General features: G+C 36.4%; 2 protein-coding genes across 3 annotated transcripts; one reads left to right on the forward strand and one right to left on the reverse strand.

Moving 5' to 3' along the window:
• Positions 1–7,532: 7,532 nt before the first annotated feature.
• On the forward strand, positions 7,533–13,784 carry LOC139894624 (two-component response regulator-like APRR3). Of its 2 annotated transcripts, none has more exons than XM_071878022.1 (9): positions 7,533–7,687; positions 8,086–8,549; positions 9,265–9,426; positions 9,536–9,669; positions 9,903–10,082; positions 11,156–11,333; positions 11,681–12,059; positions 12,344–13,073; positions 13,312–13,784. In XM_071878022.1, exons 2-9 carry the CDS (start codon positions 8,204–8,206, stop codon positions 13,417–13,419), a joined length of 2,217 nt encoding a protein of 738 aa, XP_071734123.1. In that variant the 5' UTR covers positions 7,533–7,687; positions 8,086–8,203; the 3' UTR covers positions 13,420–13,784. The 2 variants fall into 2 exon arrangements, with proteins under 2 accessions (XP_071734123.1, XP_071734124.1); XM_071878023.1 differs by having other exon boundaries at positions 9,906–10,082.
• A 1,218-nt stretch (positions 13,785–15,002) lies between these two features.
• On the reverse strand, positions 15,003–17,224 carry LOC139893609 (elongator complex protein 6). Its single transcript, XM_071876773.1, has 5 exons — positions 16,912–17,224; positions 16,341–16,413; positions 15,968–16,155; positions 15,730–15,876; positions 15,003–15,287 (listed from the first exon to the last, which is right to left on the reverse strand). Exons 1-5 carry the CDS (start codon positions 17,155–17,157, stop codon positions 15,165–15,167), a joined length of 777 nt encoding a protein of 258 aa, XP_071732874.1. The 5' UTR covers positions 17,158–17,224; the 3' UTR covers positions 15,003–15,164.
• Between the last annotated feature and the right edge of the window lie 447 nt (positions 17,225–17,671).

A 17,671-nucleotide genomic window follows, 5' to 3' on the forward strand; every position in this document is an offset into this window, starting at 1 on the left:
CGAAAATTTAGCGACACATGATTCAGGTACTATTCGATTTTAGTACTATCTTTATGCGGGTGATTTTGGGGTAATGATTGAGTTTATCCATGTGTGGTAGTGACTAGCTAGGTCGAGTTAGTCCATTGCGGTTTGATTAGCCATGTCGGGTTAATCAATTAGATGATAGGCGTTGACCTAGTCGGGTTGACCTAATGTGTTTGACTTAATCAAGTCGGGTTAGTCATTAGATGTTAGATGTTGATCGAGTTGAGTTAACTGGGCGGATTTGACTTAACCAAGTCGGGTTAATCAACTGTTGTTAGGGTTTGACCAAGTCGGGTTGACCGTGTGTGTTTGACTTAACCAAGTCGGGTTAGTCATTAGATGTTAGATGTTGACCGAGTTGAGTTAACCGGGCGGATTTGACTTAACCAAGTCTGGTTAATCAACTGTTGTTAGGGTTTGACCAAGTCGGGTTGACCGTGTGTGTTTGACTTAACCAAGTCGGGTTAGTCAATTGTTGTTAGACGTTGATCGAGGCGGGTTGACTAAGGGTATTTGATTAACCGTGTCGGGTTGACCGAGATAGTTTGACTAACCAAGTCGGGTTAATCAATAAGTTGTTAGGAATGTTGACCGAGTCGGGTTGACCAAGTGGGTTTGACTTAACCGAGTCGGGTTAATCAATTTGGTGATAAGTGTTGATCGAGTCGGGTTGACCGTGTGTGTTGACTTAACCAAGTAGGGTTAATCGATTGTTGTTAGGTGTTAACCGAGGCGGGTCGACATAATGTATTTGACTTGACCGAGTCGGGTTAATTGGGTTGGTGTTGGAGGCTTAACCAAGTCGGGTGTAACCATGGGATGATTAGAGGGTTACTTGTATTGTTCTCCATAAGGGTTAGCGTAGGATGGCATGCCGTTCGAGAGGCGCTTACGTTGATCATGTAGGTGTGCGAGAAGAGTCACGATTGTTGACTATCTTTGGTGTGTGTAAGTAACCGTGTTAACGGTTGAGAGGATACGAGTTGGGGTGTAAGTCTTGGTGGCACCAAGCATCACCATTGTAAGTGAAAGGATTGCTAGGCTTGCTTTGCGGCCTAGGCGGATAGTGACAAGCAGGCGTCACTAGAAAGTTGTAGGCGTTGAGCCGTAATGTCCATTGGATTTGTGTGACTTCGAATAGTCAAGTGTCATATGACACCGAGGAGGGACCCGAAAGGGTCGAGTGATTGAGACTTGGTGGTAGTAATGGGAGTTGCATAACACTACATCAGGTGCCCTCCGTATACCTGCAAGTGGAATGCTTCACTCCGGTGTTGTGATTATTTTGTACTTGGGTACCGACGAGAAAACCCGAAGGTACGAAGATGGTTTATTGTGAAGATTAGCGGGCGTCGACGTTTGACCGATTCGAAAGGTCGAGTTTCATGTATCTTGTGGTAAGTCCGCTGAAGATTTTAAGTATGACCAACGTTGATACCGGGCGTGTGTGATGTAGAATGTTGAAATTTCGCAAGGTATTATCACCTTGACGGTGATAGCGTGGGGTTAAAACCCTAAGTGGGGGAGTATGTACCCGGAAAGTACGGTGGTCCCTCGGTTTGGTAGGTGTGCTTGGGTCATTCGCCGGTAGTTGCCTCGTTTTAAGAGCCAACTAGAGACGTAGGGTGTTAGTTTGGACTGTCTCATGTAGGGGCGTGTTAGTTTAGAGTGCATTCGGGAACGAACTCTCTAGAATATTGGCGGTGGGCGTTAGAACTCTAAGTCATGAGTTGGAGTACGTCAAGGAAATCCTGAAGGATAGTTGTGCGATTGGAACGTTGCATGGTGGTAAGGCGTGATCGATAGGATGCAATGGCGGCATCAAAGGGGTCCGAGATTGTGTGAGAACTCGAAGACTTGAGGAAAGTGTGTTGTTTTTGTTCGCGATGAGGTTTAGATCGCGAGGACGCGATCCAATTTAAGTGGGGGAGACTTGTAAGACCCAAATATTTATTGTACATAATGTATTCATGGTGTACGATGCGTATATGAAGTGTACGAAGCATGTACGTGTTGCTTGCTCGAATGTCGAAGAAAATTGGACGTTGTTTGAGGTACAAGGTGTGTACGTATCTTCTCAACCCCAATAAAGTTTGAGTTGATGTTTCAAAGCCTTACCATTGGAAAGAATATCTTATTACGTTACCAACGATATTTGATTCATCGAAAACGGAGCTACGGTCAAAAAGTTATGGCCAAAACAAGTTTCTGAAAACTGACCTGTAGGTTGGAGCGGCGCTCCACCTTTCGGCACGGCGCGCCGAACCCGTCTGAGGCAATTTTCAGCCTTTTTAAAAGGTTTAAATGAGGGGTACTTCGGTTTTTTCATTTAGGGTCGGTTTAGGGTCACCAAAACTGATCTAGAACTCCATTGGAGCTCATTTTCACTCATCAAACACTCTCATCTTCAAACCCTAGAGTGAGAGGAGAGTTTTAGAGAGAGAGAGCTCCAATTGGAGAAGAAGAAGGGTGTTTCGGGTCAAACCTCGAGTATTAAAGTTGTTCTACTCGTTAACGGCATCATTTTAGCGGTATTGGTAAGTTCAAACTCCGAACTTCATCTTTGTAATTTGATATTCAAGTTTAGGGTTTTGAACTAGTTAGTTATAAAACTCTTTTAGGAGGTGAAATGGGTAATTGTAACTAGTTATTGTGGATGTTGGCGGGTTTAGGATTTGATGATGATATTGTTAGTTTGTAAACTAATTTTGATGATGAAATCACTAGCTAACTTGGATTATTAGTGATTTGGGGTGTAAGTTCACAAATTGGGTGTTTTGACCAGTTTTAGGTCAAAATGGGTTTTTGTGTAAATATCGGTCTAAAATGCATTTAAAGCCTAAAAGAGGTGTATTTAGGTATTTTGGGAACGCGGGAAATGGTCTCGTTAGTTTTGGACTTTCGAGTATCGTTAAAAGTGCAAAAAGGCGTAGATTGCACTTTATGCCAATTTGGGCGGGTCGTGAGTCCAAATGGGGGATTGGTTGATCAAACCTTGTGCAAAATGTATTAGTGGGACATAATCACTATTCGATTGTGATTATGAGTGGTTCGAGTGAGATTTGACTTAGTCAAAGTTGGTCAAGTGTATATAGTCGAAATTACACTTGTGATGTGTTAAGTCGAATAGGCTTAAGTTGTAGCTATATTTGCATGTATGATTTGCGTAGGTGATATACATGAAGTCGGTGGGAGGAGTTCAAGTTTGCGAGTTGCACTTCTTCAAGTAATCGAGGTGAGTGGAATATTTATACATGTATGTATGTGGTTTATTTACTCGTACGCGATGTGGGCCTTTGGTGCCACATCGTGAGTAGTAGGCGTTATGTCACAAGACGGTGACATATTTGTTGGTATGATGGGATGGGAACTACAAGTCGGTAGTGTCTCGACAGGTTATTCACAAGTCGGTGACACCTTATAGTGGGCCACGGGGCGGTGACCCTTAGTAGTTGGTTGGTGTTTCACAAGTCGGTGTCACCATAAGTCGGGGAAGTGATTCACTAGTCGGTGACACTTCATAGTGTTCACAAGCCGGTGACACTAGGTGGTGCTTCACAAGTCGGTGATGCCACATGGAGGTTCACAAGTCGGTTACCCATATGTATTGATGGGGGTTCACAAGTCGGTGATACCCTTGGGTGATTCACAAGTCGGTGACACCCTATAGTATTCATAAGTCGGTGACACTTAGTGGCGCTTCACAAGTCGGTGATGTCACATGGCGTTCACAAGTCGGTGACCCATAAATATTGGTGGGTCGTTCACAAGTCGGTGACACCCTTTGATGAGTCACAAGTCGGTGACAACATACGAGTGAGACTCGACGTTATTGGTCGTCTACAAGTCGGTAGTGCCATAGCGGGGAACGGTTTGTTATATTTATGCATTGTTATGATTTTAGTATATTATTGTGACGATTTATATACTAACGTTGTTGCTAGTCGTATGCTTGGTGTTACTAGCTCGTTATGCATTTTGTTTGCATGGTTTTGTAAGTGGATGCGTGTAGGTAAATTACATATGTATATGTATAAGTATTGCATTCACTAAGCGTTAGCTTACCCTCTCGTTGTTGACTTTTTTATAGATTGCATGGATGCGGAGGCTCGGGTAAGCGGGGACTAGTGGACTTGCGTAGTTGCTTTAGAAGGCTTGCTTTTGGATTGATTAGGATTGGGTAGCGTATCCCCAATCGCCATGCTCGGCCTTTATTTTGTATTACAAATCATGTGGTTGAAAACTTGTATTTTCGTACGAAAGTCGTAAAACGGCCGATGTGGGCCCGGTCTCGTAAAACTAATTTTATGAATGGAACATGTTAGTTTTTCATATATGAATATGTTGTGAATAGCGTTTTGTCTAAATACGTCGGGAAGTGGTCAAACATTTTAGCATTTCAAGACTTTTTGGACAGGCCACTTTGGCGCGCCACGCAAGGTTATGGCGCTCCGCGCCACCTGCTGAACAAAGAATTTTTTTTTTATTTTGGTAAATTTCACGTGGTCGATTGTATATCGGGTTGGGTTGTTACACCACCGCTTAACCACTTGCGTATAAATGTTGAACATATTTGTTGAATCTTCATCTTCATAAATGTTGATTATGTTGAGCTAACATTCGGTCTTCTTATTGAGGAATAACCACTTCAAAATTTGAGTTCAAAAGAGATGAACTCAAATGGGTCTGACCTGATTTGAGTCTGGAGTCCTAGAGTCTGAAGTATTTTGAGTCTGACTTCGTGTAAGTCTGACTTCTACTAAGTATAAGTTCACGTGAAACTGAAGTCTGAATCTGATCTTTATAATATGTGCTTAAGTCTGATCTTGAGTCTGATCTTGAGTCTGCATTTGAGTCAAACTGTTAAGTCCGAAATTCATACTCATATATCAATCAGAGTCTTGAGTCTGAGTTTCCAGACTCAGAATTATAGCAGAACTAAAAATAAATATCTTTTAATATAATCATCAAATCAAGCTAAAATTTTTACACGAGATAGATCTATATGCCATTAACCTCATATCCAAAAATCATGACGATCCAACGGCCAACGAATCTAAAACAATCGTTTTACACAGACTGCGCAGATTGAAACACAAGCAGACTGCCGTGTATTCAAAAATTTATATCTTTTCGTAGACATGTCCAATCAAGATGAAATTTTTACACGACCATCTATATGTAATCAATGACATATCCGAAAATCATAAAAATATAGATGATAATGAAGATACAGTAATTAAATTACTGAAACTGCACTGAAAACCCTCCAATTTCAGCAGCAGATTTTGACCATTGATATCTCTCAATCCAAAGCTCCGATCGAAATTTTCTTCGGTAGGAATTTAATTCCATGTGTTGTGAACCTACAGTTAAAATTTTATGAAGATTGAACGGTTAACGAATGAGATATAATCATTTATATATCGCTGCGCATAGCATGACGAATCTGAAAACGATTTTTTTTTTGTTTCTTCAATAAGATATCTTTTGCTCGAAAATGACTGGATCATCAACAAGATATGTTGATCCTGCTCTGATACCAATTGATAGACCCCATAACGTCGATCAAGCAAAAGAATTAAACATTAGCTTATTGCGAAAACGAAGAATAAAAGAAGTTTATCAAAGTTTAACATTTTATTGAATAAATGAAGAACATAAACAATGAAAAACAGAGTATAGACGATCTCAAAGTTATGAGATCGGTTCTTGCTGCTGGCAAAGACAACTAACCTCACCCCAAGACCTCTTTATTTATAGAGTCTTGGGGATAAGAATTAGGAAACTAAATCTCCTAGATAAATGCAAATCCCACTAATTAAGGGATTTATACAAACCACCGATTTTATCCAATCAATTCTAATAAATAGGAAATATTTTCCTAACAATAGGAAATCTTTTCCTAACATATTCAAAAAATTTAACAAAGAACTCTATACTCTTTTTTTATTTATTTAAAGGTTAATATGTTAATTTTACGTCAATTGGAGTTTTTTGTTTTTTTTTGAATGCTATTACACAATTTAATGTTAGACCAAGTTCAATAACAACCTTTAAATTATTTAGAGTTTTTACGATACACATTTTTTTATTTATTTTTTTTTGGCAAAAAAACAAAAACTTTATATAAAAACTATCTCCAAAAGAGAGACAAGAGTACAAATGGCCACCAAAACAAGGCTCAAAAACATAAAACAAACGCTATCTAAAAACGAGCTTAAATGTAGACAAAACAACACGAATCAACTCAAAAGAAAACAATTACAAAACATAGCAAGAACCAAACGAAGATCCATCATCAAACCCCAATCAAGAACCAACGTTTGAATCGGTATCGCCCTCATCCGCATTTGCTTTAAACGAAAAGGAAGACTCGATATCAACCTCGTCCTCATCCAAACCTCCATTCCTAAATTGATCAAAAAAACCACCACCATCTAAAGGTTCACCCGCCCCCGCACCAATACGTTTCCCTTCAACGCTTACAAAAGTATAACCACCTTTAGCAATCCGATTAGAAGTCTCCTCAATCTTATCCTCACCACTCGAATCGTGCAACCGAAACGACCCGTCCGATACCTTTTTTGTCTTTTCCTTCCATTTCCTCTTGGTCGTCCCTCTCGTAACACTCGTTTCCCCCCATAAAAACGGAACTTCTTAGCATGCACATGCCAACCCTTACAATGACATTTACACTCCTTGTTCGCACAAATACAATACTTACGCCCCGCACTATTTCCGGTAGCAACGTTTGTCAAGTTATCAAGGATCGCATTAGTATCATCCTTATTCTTATCATAAGCCAAGACGTCCTCAATCCTTCTTTTTTTTTTTTTGACCGATTACCATAACCAACCCCATCAAGTACATTACCAATTCTATCCAAATTAACCGCGTACGAATCGTCTTGAACCCCTTCACAAATACTTTTTCCTCTGTCTAAACCCGCACTCTTACCCATTAATCCCACCCCATCGCAAACAACATTACTCTTAATCCCCACCAAGCCGTCGGAACCGTCGGTAGTATCATCCTTAGTCTTCTATCACGATATTAATTACGCAATAATATTTTTGAATTATTTTTAGAATTTACAACAAGCGCAAAAAGTTTTTGAACTGTATTTTTACCATCTATCTACTCATACCATAAAAGGGTACTTTCGTCTTTAACTCGCAACTTCCCAAACTAAACTAAACGGAAAAGACAACATCCGTTATCCTTCGGTTAGTTCAATTAAAATACCACAAAAGCAAAAAGCTAACCTTTAACTAAACCCACAACACACCACGTGTTCACACGAATCGGATCTCAAATGATCCGCAATCCGGCCCAAACCAGCTCTGAGACCGTATATTGATCTCCTCTTGTTTTATCCTACGTGTCATCCATCATGGCTCATTCTCCACCCTTGATGATATCCACGTCAGCATAACGAATAATAATATCTTCTTCATACAAACAGTAGATACGAAACCCTATTATACGATAATATAACCTAACAAACCCTATATATAAATCTTCATCTGCATATAAATTTCTATAACTTCGAAATTGTTTAAATTAAATCAAAACATTTCTAGATTTGGTGATTTGTGTGGATAATTTTACCTAATTTTGAGTCAAAGCTCTGTCTTCTGTTTCTCCGGCTTTGACGGTAATTTGATTATGTATTGAATTTGAGTTTAATCGTAGTCTTGAATTGATTTATTTAAGTTTTTGTTACTGAATTATTCGGAAATTGGTGATTGAATGATTTGATCTATGATGAATTTGTATTAAATTGAGTTGAATTAGGGTTTGGTTTATAGATCAGCGAGAATAAAGTTCTAGAAGTATTATGAAAAGATTAAAATTGTTTGTTAACTTTATTTTTAGTTAAATATCATCAAATTTTGATGTAAAACTTGTTTTTCCTGTTGTTAGATTCAGGTGTGGTTGAATTGTTGATTTGAGAAAAATAGTTGGATTAGTGATTTGAGAAATATCTTGTTTAATTGTAGACCGAACTCCTTTCGTAAAATTATTATTAATTATTTCTTGTTTTTCATGTAGGATTATTGCAAGAGTTTGTGAAAAAAAAAATTTATTACTTGGAGACAAACATTATGTGCCACTTTCCAAAAAAGAAAGAACTTGTTTTAATATCCCAGAGTCTATTTGAATATTGTTGATGAGGAGTGTTGGTGTAAACAAGAATGTTACGACAACTAAAGGGTTGGCGGAACTTAACCGTCATAACCGGGTGGAGCTCAAGGAAGTGAGAAATGGAGCCGGGTTTGATGGTCATGGGCTCTGTGAAGAAGATGAGTCAAGGATTAATGATCTGAATAGTGCTAGGCACATAGGTTCGATTCAGGCTTATGATGCTCTTCAAAGACCAAATCATGTAGCTCAAGGACCCTTGGTTCAATGGGAACGGTTTTTGCCAATTAGGTCTATTAAGGTTCTTCTGGTTGAAAACGATGATTCGACTCGGCATGTTGTCAGTGCTCTTCTTAGAAATTGCAGCTATGAAGGTTTATAAACTATTTATATTGCCAATAAATCCTTTTGATACGTATAATTCTGGTCTTAGTTACTCTTGATACTCCTAATGTGCAAGTAAAGTGTAAACTATAGAACAAAGAACAAATTAGATAATTTCCTTCTCTAGATTTGTTGCAAATGTTTCTGTTAATAGAGATTTTCTGGAACCCTCTGTTTATCAAAATAAAGTCATCCATGCTAATTATTTATTACGAAACTTCCGCGATTTCATAAAAATTCGAGGATATGGGGATGTCAATATATATATATGTGTGTGTAATTAAATATGTGTAGAACTCTAAAAGAAAACAATAAGAGAGAAAACTTATCTTAATATTACTAAAAATATACTTTAAATAAAAATATTTTTATTTTCCCTTCACTTATGTAGTTATTTCATATTCATATTAGCCTAGCTATTAAGAAAAAATGCGTTTTCATTTCGTCTCACCACTATTTTGTTTTATAGGGTGCATTTTTTTATTTTATCATTTGTAATCTTCAAATCTCTATGTAAACCAGAACCGAAATTGCCTCTTATACATGTATTTCCTAGAATTCTAGCTAGAATTTATCTAAAAAAATAAACCTGCGTTAAATACACTATAAACGTGTATTTCACGTTGTTAATCAGTTTTAAATATTTTCTTTATTTTTTCATACCTATTGACCATATATATATATATATATATTTTTCTATGCCAGTTACTGCTGTGGCGAACGGTCTTGAAGCATGGAACGTGTTGATTGATTTAAACAAACAAATCGATCTTGTTCTAACTGAGGTAGTCATGCCATATTTATCTGGTATTGGTCTCTTGTCCAAGATCATGAACGATGTTACTCGCAAGAACACCCCTGTCATAAGTGAGTATAATTCCAGTTCTTATCATAATTCTTACAATTTCATGAAATCCATTCTCATAAACTTGTTCATATATGCTCAAATTCTGTACTTAATGAGTTCTACTTGCAGTGATGTCATCCGATGACTCAATGGGTATAGTCTTTAATTGTTTATCCAAAGGTGCAGTTGACTTTTTGGTCAAGCCTATTCGTAAGAATGAGCTAAAAAACCTCTGGCAGCATGTATGGAGGAAATGTCACAGTGTGAGTTAATTTAGTTATTATTGTTTACGTGTCATTAAAAACGGACAAGTTTTGGACTTCGGCTTCAGGTGTGTTCTGATTTCGTATGTTATTTATTGTGGGGTGGAGTGTACTGGATTTGAGTTACTACTTCTCCAATATGCTCATCTGTCCATGTGAAATTTTTAAACAAAAATCACTAAGAAACTAAAAGATCTTTTTTGTTGTTTTGCTTTAATTTTTCATATTTTTAGCAGTCTAGCGGTAGTGGGAGTGGGAGTGGGAGTGAGAGTGGTATACGGGATAACAGATCTGCAAAATCAAGAAGGACTCAAGAATCGGATGATGACAGCGACAACAGCGATGAAGATGATGATGATGTCAGCATAGAGTTGAATGCTAAAGGTGGGAGTGATTATGGAAGTGGAACTCAGGTAAATAATCATTTTAAAAAAAATTCAAATCAGTACCAACTGTTCATTACTTTTTTCACTTTTTTGCACTTTCCATACCTTTTATACTTGAAGGGTAGAGGTCTTGCCACAACCCCATAAGTCGGTCCTCACATTAACTAATAGGTCCTCTATTTCCATATATAAATTGATTGAGGATTATAATAATTAATATAGTAATAATAAAAGTACAAATTAGTATTTTATGTAATTGAGTTTGCTTTGTTTCTATATATAAAAGAGAACATAAATTGTTGAGTTTGTTAAAAATCAATGGTTGAGATTCAAATAAACATATCAATGGTTGATTTAAGGAGAGATACAATTATGATATCATCATCCAAATCAATGATTGAAATTCATAGTTATGAACTATTTAAAAGTTTAAGATTATATCTTTTGACAAATGATGACATAATTATGACTTCCCTTTTTTTGTACAGTATAAGAATAAGATAAAAGTTTTTTTTTTTTTTTTGGTAGATGACTAATGTGTCATTTTTATTTCAAAGATGTTACTCGTAATACAATACTAGTGTATATCTTGGAATAAAAATATGTGGAGGTTGTATGCGTAAACAATTGAAGATGGGCAATTTCAAGCCACTTGACCCATTGAACTCATTCCCCTTGCAACTAATATATTTGATAAGACTTATTGACCATGACATGACCCCTTATAAATTGACTTTGGGCAACTTCAACTTATAAATTGAAGATGGGCAATTTCAACCTGTTCCCCTTCAGCTAACATTTGATCGCCCCATTCACCACAACATAACCCAAATGGACCGATTTAGATTACTTTTACGCTACACAAGTTACTTCGCTTACCACAGATGACACACCGCTTGTGGTTTGTCAAGTAATTAGTGTGGTGTAAAACTCAGCTCTGAGTTATAACTAAATGGATTAAACTTACCACATCTGTAATCTTAAGCACTATTTAACATGTGCTAAACAGCGAAAATACCACTTCGATCAAGATTTTTGTATATATAGCAATAATTCAAGTGACTAACTTTTATCTCATTGTTATCTTTTGTGTTATTTAGAGTTCTTGGCCGAAGAGGGCTGTAGAAGTCGATAGCTCACAAGCAAAGTCATTTTGGGATAACTTACCGAATTCTCATGATATCAACGACGGTCAACGGGCAAGGCCTGAAACATCTAAGAGCCATTGGCGATCAACGATTGCCAATAGAGTCGATCTCACAGTGGATGATAAGCTAGGTAATACACCAGTTTGTTTATTTTTATTTTTATATAAATAGTTTAAGTTTATGGAATCATTTTCCGAACACAAATCACTCATAAAAACAACGAAAACTAATAAAGTAAGACTTTGTGGGTTGTCGCGTCAAATTAATTGCCCATTTTGGCTTGTAACCAACCCACCCATTTTGCCACCTTTGATCTTAATGGTTGATTTTGGAAAAACATGAATGACTTATTCGTTAACCGTCACCTTTTTCTTGAAATTCTTATTATATAGTGGTTCATTTTCATTAAGAACCCTATCTTTGTATCTTCCAGTTAAATGCATTATAATTGTGTTAATCTTTATTATAATGTTACAGAAATAATTGAAATGGGAAAGGACTTGGAGATCGGAGTCCCTAAAAGTTCAAGTTGTGAAGTTGATAATAAGGGGATGGATAATGCGAACTCGAAGAATGCGGGAAATAATTTGGATATAAGTATGCAACTTGGTAGACAAAACGATGTACCAATTACCGAACCTCTTGGTCCCACCAAGATAAGCAATGTCCACATGGAATCCTTAAAAGCAAACCACTTGCTCAAGAAAATTAACATCGAAGACGAATCTATCTATTATCCTAAAGAATCTCCTGCCCTTGAGCTCACTTTAAAAAGGCCAAGAGATGCGGAAGATGCTGATGTCAGTGCCCAGGAGCGAAACGTTTTACGCCAATCTGGTGTTTCGGCCTTCTCAAGGTACGTTATTTGTAGAGATTTGCAGATTAGGTGTGTCAAAATGGGTTTGGGTCACACAGCGTGTATGTTCTGTAATGTCAAAAGTTGTTGGCTTAGATTATGTAGTCCCCAAAACAGTTCTACTTTAGTTGCTTTTGAAAAGTATTATAATTTATAACTTACTAAATAGGATACATTTTTGGTGACCTTCGACCTGTTTCTTCCATTTTACTCAAATTGACCCATAATTTAGTAAACGGGTCAAAATTGACACAGAAAATTTTGTGATTATCATTTCTTTTTAGGTATAACACATCATCGAACATCAACCAAGCTCCAACTGGGAATGTAGGCAGCTGCTCGCCATTTGATATCAGCTCAGAAGCTGCAAAGCCTGATAATTTGCAATCTAATTCAAATGGAACCCCTAATCAACGTTCTAATGGTAGTGACGACATGGGGTCCACCACCAATAATGCATTCGCAACCAAACCAGATGACAAACCACTTCCCAATAAGTCCACCGTTGTTGTTCACCACAACCAAACTTCCACCCTTGAACCTGTCATCCCGTCTGCCAACGACGGCGGTGATGCGGTTAAGTCCGCCACGGGTGTACAGCAGCAGGTGCAAGTCCGCCACCATCACCACCACTACCACCACCATCATCATCATGTCCATAAACAGAAAATGATGGATCATGATGATGGATCTTTTAAAAACATGGTGTCGAATATCTTGACAGGTTCTACTGAAGGAAACGCTGCTAATTATGGTAGTGCGTCCGGGAGTAATAATAAGAGTAATGGTGAAAATGGTAAGATTGAAAGTGATAATGATGTTGCTAAAAAAGATCATGATGTCACTATAAAAGATAACGTTGTTGCTAAGCAAGATAATGATGTAACAAATAAGCGTGACGGTGGAGATGGCAGTGGAAGCGGTAGCGGTGTGGATCAAGAACGCTTAACTCAGCGACAAGCTGCCCTTAATAAATTTCGGCAGAAGAGGAAAGAAAGATGCTTTCAGAAAAAGGTATTCATATTTCTTTTAGTATTAAATAATCAACTGTAATAATCGCACCATAGACAATAGTGTTTAGATGGGCTAATATTGTAATAGTAATTACTTTAGTTGTAGGGTATGATATTCGAGTAATTAAAGGGTAACTGATTATAAGTTTCATAATTTGATATCAAGTTTCATAATGCAAATCTAGCACAGCTTTATTTAACCTTGAAAGTAACCTTGTTTTATTTGTTGTATTTTGAAGGTGCGGTACCAAAGCAGGAAGAAGCTAGCGGAACAGAGACCACGTGTTCGTGGGCAATTTGTTCGACATGGGGCTAACGGGGTCAACAATGAGTATGCAGATTCGTAACGGTGGACTTTGATTTTAATTTCTGATATTAAATAAGTAAATCAAGGTTAGCAGTGTTGTAGATATATAAAAGGGTATATTTCAAGTTATGTGGGGATGCAATGAACGAATTAAGAGATGGAATTCAACCGAATCTTAAGTTTAAACATAGTCCCCTCGTTTCCGGCAGTAAGTTTTTTTTCTTTTCCTCCAGGACTTCTCGTTATCTTCAATCTAATAATGTTTTTCCGGTTCAGTTTTCGGTTCTTATTATTGCTTCTTGTTGTTGTTGGAGATCTTTACATGTAATTTGTTTCTTTTATGTTCTTGAACTATTTATTGTCCAAGAATATCTTTTTATATGAACAAGTCCTTTCTTTTGATCATCTAGTTGTTCTTTTCATATTTTTGTGCAACGTGTAAGGACCAAATTCGGGCGGTGGTCATTATCAAAGTGGATTCTGAAATTCTTCTTGAACCACTTGACGAATTTCATGTATACCGTGTTTTTCTAGAGTAAATCGACTAATTTAATGATGTTCAAAGGTAAGCTTTCACACATCAATATTCAGTAATTTGTTTAGCATTCTCATTTATACACCTAGAATTGATTAAAACTAGGAAGGAAATAACAAAATCTCTGCACTTCAATATCAGAATCTGATTCAAACTTTAAAGTTTAAAACTACTTCTATTTTTTTTATTAATTAAAAATTATAATTATTAGTTATAGTTGTATACAAACTTAGGCTAGATGGGTAAGAGAGCCCAGTGGAAGGGCTTTGGGGGAACTTGATGAACATTTATTTCTAGTACCGTCTTGTGTTCCAAAAATCCAAGAGAAAGATATTCGACTCTGGATCTTCGAATGGATTATTCACAGATTGAAGGGATCTTGGTATGTAGAAGCAGTGGCAGAATTGGCTTATTGATGGTGTATTGATAAAGTTTGACAGCCGATTGAAGTATGGACATCTTCACCTTATATAGGGAAATTTTTTAAACAAAAGAACACTTGTAGAATCGTTATTGTTGTATTGTCAACATGTAACTATTGATGTTAGAATATTACGTAAATGTAAATGGTCAAGTGAACAAGATCACTGGCATATTAAAGTTACATCTTTCGTCGATCTGGGAGGAAAAAAAATGGTTATTACACCGTGCATCGTTGCAAGGATTTGGGACGAAGAAATAAGTGCTTATTTTTCTCTTGTACAACATTAGTACGTGTAAAATATCTTTCTGACTATTTTTATCAAATTGAAATGACATATGGTTACTATTGTTAAAACGATAGAAGATAATGCACATTGCTATCAACTTGACGACCCGAGCAAAACATGCTTTATTATCGTATCACACTACATTTAAGGATCCATAAACATTTACTTTTAGGTTTTAACATGTAGCAATGAGCAACAAATAAGATTTGGCGGCGGCGGCGGCTATAAAACTAGAAAAACAGAACTAACCTGCAATCATTGGTCATCAAATAACATCTAACATTTGGGATTTAAAGTTTACTGGAGTCACAGATATTGGAATATTGTGTAATGACCTTACATGCAATATATATATGTGCTACTATGCTAGTTAAAACAGATGCAAAATCCAATTATAACATTTGATATTCAGAGTTCACTAAAACTACAGATTATAAATATAACTCTGTATGATGTCAAGAGCTTACATGTAGTACATAATACGGAGTAATATAATACCTAAGCTAGTGAAAACAGCTTGGTCCAAAATGTTGTATCTTTTTATGATCGGCTCCCAGGATAGAAATAATCAACACTGTTATCCTTGATTCTGTAATGAAAATTACGTGTCTTGCTCTTTGAGCTCCCTAACTCACCAGTGCCTCCCTTGTTTAATACCGTCAGCTGCATGATGACAAAATATGAGTAACTGGTATATAGTCGACACTAATCACTAGAGGTACCATTTCAGCCCATTTTTAGTGAATGGGTTGATTCGGTAAATGTTTCACATACAACGGATAAAACTGGAATAAAAAATCAGCAAAATAAGGGAAGGGCGGGTTGCAAGTGGCACAAAAGTATACATGAATGGATAAACCCTTAAATTTGCAAATCATATGTAACCACTCATTAGTAATAGCTGAACAGTATAAACTTAAGACGAAGCGTACTATACTACTCTGTCAACCAAACCCGGAAAGTAGAAATTTAGTACAAAGTGTATTATGAAACAAGAAATAGCCCAGCTTTATGATTTCAGGGGATGAGGATATAACTTATTTCCATAGGAGTATGAACTGATGAACCATTACTCGAGAATCAAGCAATAAAAAATGACAAATACCTGTCCATGAACATCCGATGCCAAACCAGTCATCAAAGGTGACGCCTTTATCATGATATCTGCAAGGTACGCCATTGGTAAAGGAAGAGTAGATTCCTCTCCACTTGCATAAATGTCCTCATGAACCACTATAACTATCGTACAACCCTTTGAAAACAAAAAAATTAACAATATTAAAATATTAACATATACATGGTGTTGTGTTACTTTGTGCATTTAAGTACAAATAATGTCTTACAAACTGGGTTGTTAACGTATGGCAGTAATGCATAAAATTTAGGACATCTCTAGTAGAACCCTTAGCAGCCACCTCCAGAAGTGATATATCATCAATTATAATATTAACGTTCTTGTTTAACGAATTGACTTCCACAGCTTTCTGAATATTCCCGAACAATGCAATCAATCCTCCTTCAACCCCATCATCTATCAATCACTTTAAATTAGCAACATCTATGTGAAACTGGTTATAAAATGGTATGCCACATGCTTATTATTTAAAAAACAATATCTACATAACTGCCTTTTTTCAAATAATTAACGATTAACATAAAAAGGACAAAAAAAGGAAGGAATCAGGTAGCAACACAATGTTTACCTGATATTCTCACCTGGACACTCCAGCATAAGCATGTCAAAAAATGTCAATCTTTTATTCTCCCGTTGGACAACTAGATTGCAACCCTGTCACACCAATAACTCGATTCAATTAATAATTTGATATAACATGTTACCATAACATTAAACACATGAAGGCATCACTTTATCATCATTTTAAATAACTGCATTTTTCTCGTATTATAGAAGGAAGAACTTGAGTCGTCCCCGTATCAAAACTCAAAAGTACCAAAATTAACGAATACTGAAGTCAGATTAATCATTTCGATTCCAGTCCTTTATGTAATACATAATGAGTTTCAAATTTGATATAGATATGCAATATCCTTAAGATTTAGTATCAAATTACACAATTGTAGCCGTTTTTATGTCGAAAATTCAACTCAATTATATCAATTGACACTATAAATGTTCACCGTTGTCCTAAAAGGTTCAAACACTTGCATAAATTCATCAGTACCACCAATAAACCGCAACATATACATACATATGCATATACACATTCACATTTTCTGTATAACCAGTAGATACACATAAATGACAGTATAAAATTAAAGTATGTACCATCTTACGAAGAATACGGTCATAATGCGAAAACGGTTGAGCAAAAGCCAGAAAAATGACGATATTATCGGAAGAAGATAGATTAGTAGATAGAAACCGTTTAAGTAGGTGGTGTAACACGAACGCGCCGCTAGTTTCGACGCAATCTTCGACTAATACTACACGTCCAGTTCGTTTCTGGTGGCTAATAGACTCTCCGTTGTCGAGATTCAAAGCTTCGTCAAGTAGAGTCGCCGGCCGGTCCATTTCTCCGACGACAGCTGCGCCGCGGAGGGTTTAATTAGGGTTTGTCACGTGAAGGGGAAAGAGTGATTATGCTTCTCTAGTGTGGTTTTGCATAAATTTATATTTTTTTTTTTCTCTAATATAAATTTATATTTATTATATTTATATATATATTAACTCCCTCAATTGTTAAAAAGGATTACTCCGTATAAATTAAAAGGATTATCACAAATTTTTAAATGTTACACTTGTTATAATTCAGTAGGCTTATAACTACCTTTAGTGGTTTAATTCTTGATTAAGAATACTAATAATGAAGTGTAAGAAAGTAGATGATAATAGAGAGAAAGAAAGAAACACTTTGTAAGTGTGAGAAATGGTGCAAGTTTAATGCTTGCATTCATGTGTATTTATAGCCTAAAATCTCAATATAAAAATACATACTTTATGTACCAAAATTGACTATATGTATACACTAAAATTGACTATCCATATTATTATTATTATTATTATTATTATTATTATTATTATTATT

This window comes from Rutidosis leptorrhynchoides, chromosome 2 (genome assembly GCF_046630445.1).
Source record: "Rutidosis leptorrhynchoides isolate AG116_Rl617_1_P2 chromosome 2, CSIRO_AGI_Rlap_v1, whole genome shotgun sequence".
In the NCBI taxonomy this organism is placed as follows: domain Eukaryota; kingdom Viridiplantae; phylum Streptophyta; class Magnoliopsida; order Asterales; family Asteraceae; genus Rutidosis; species Rutidosis leptorrhynchoides.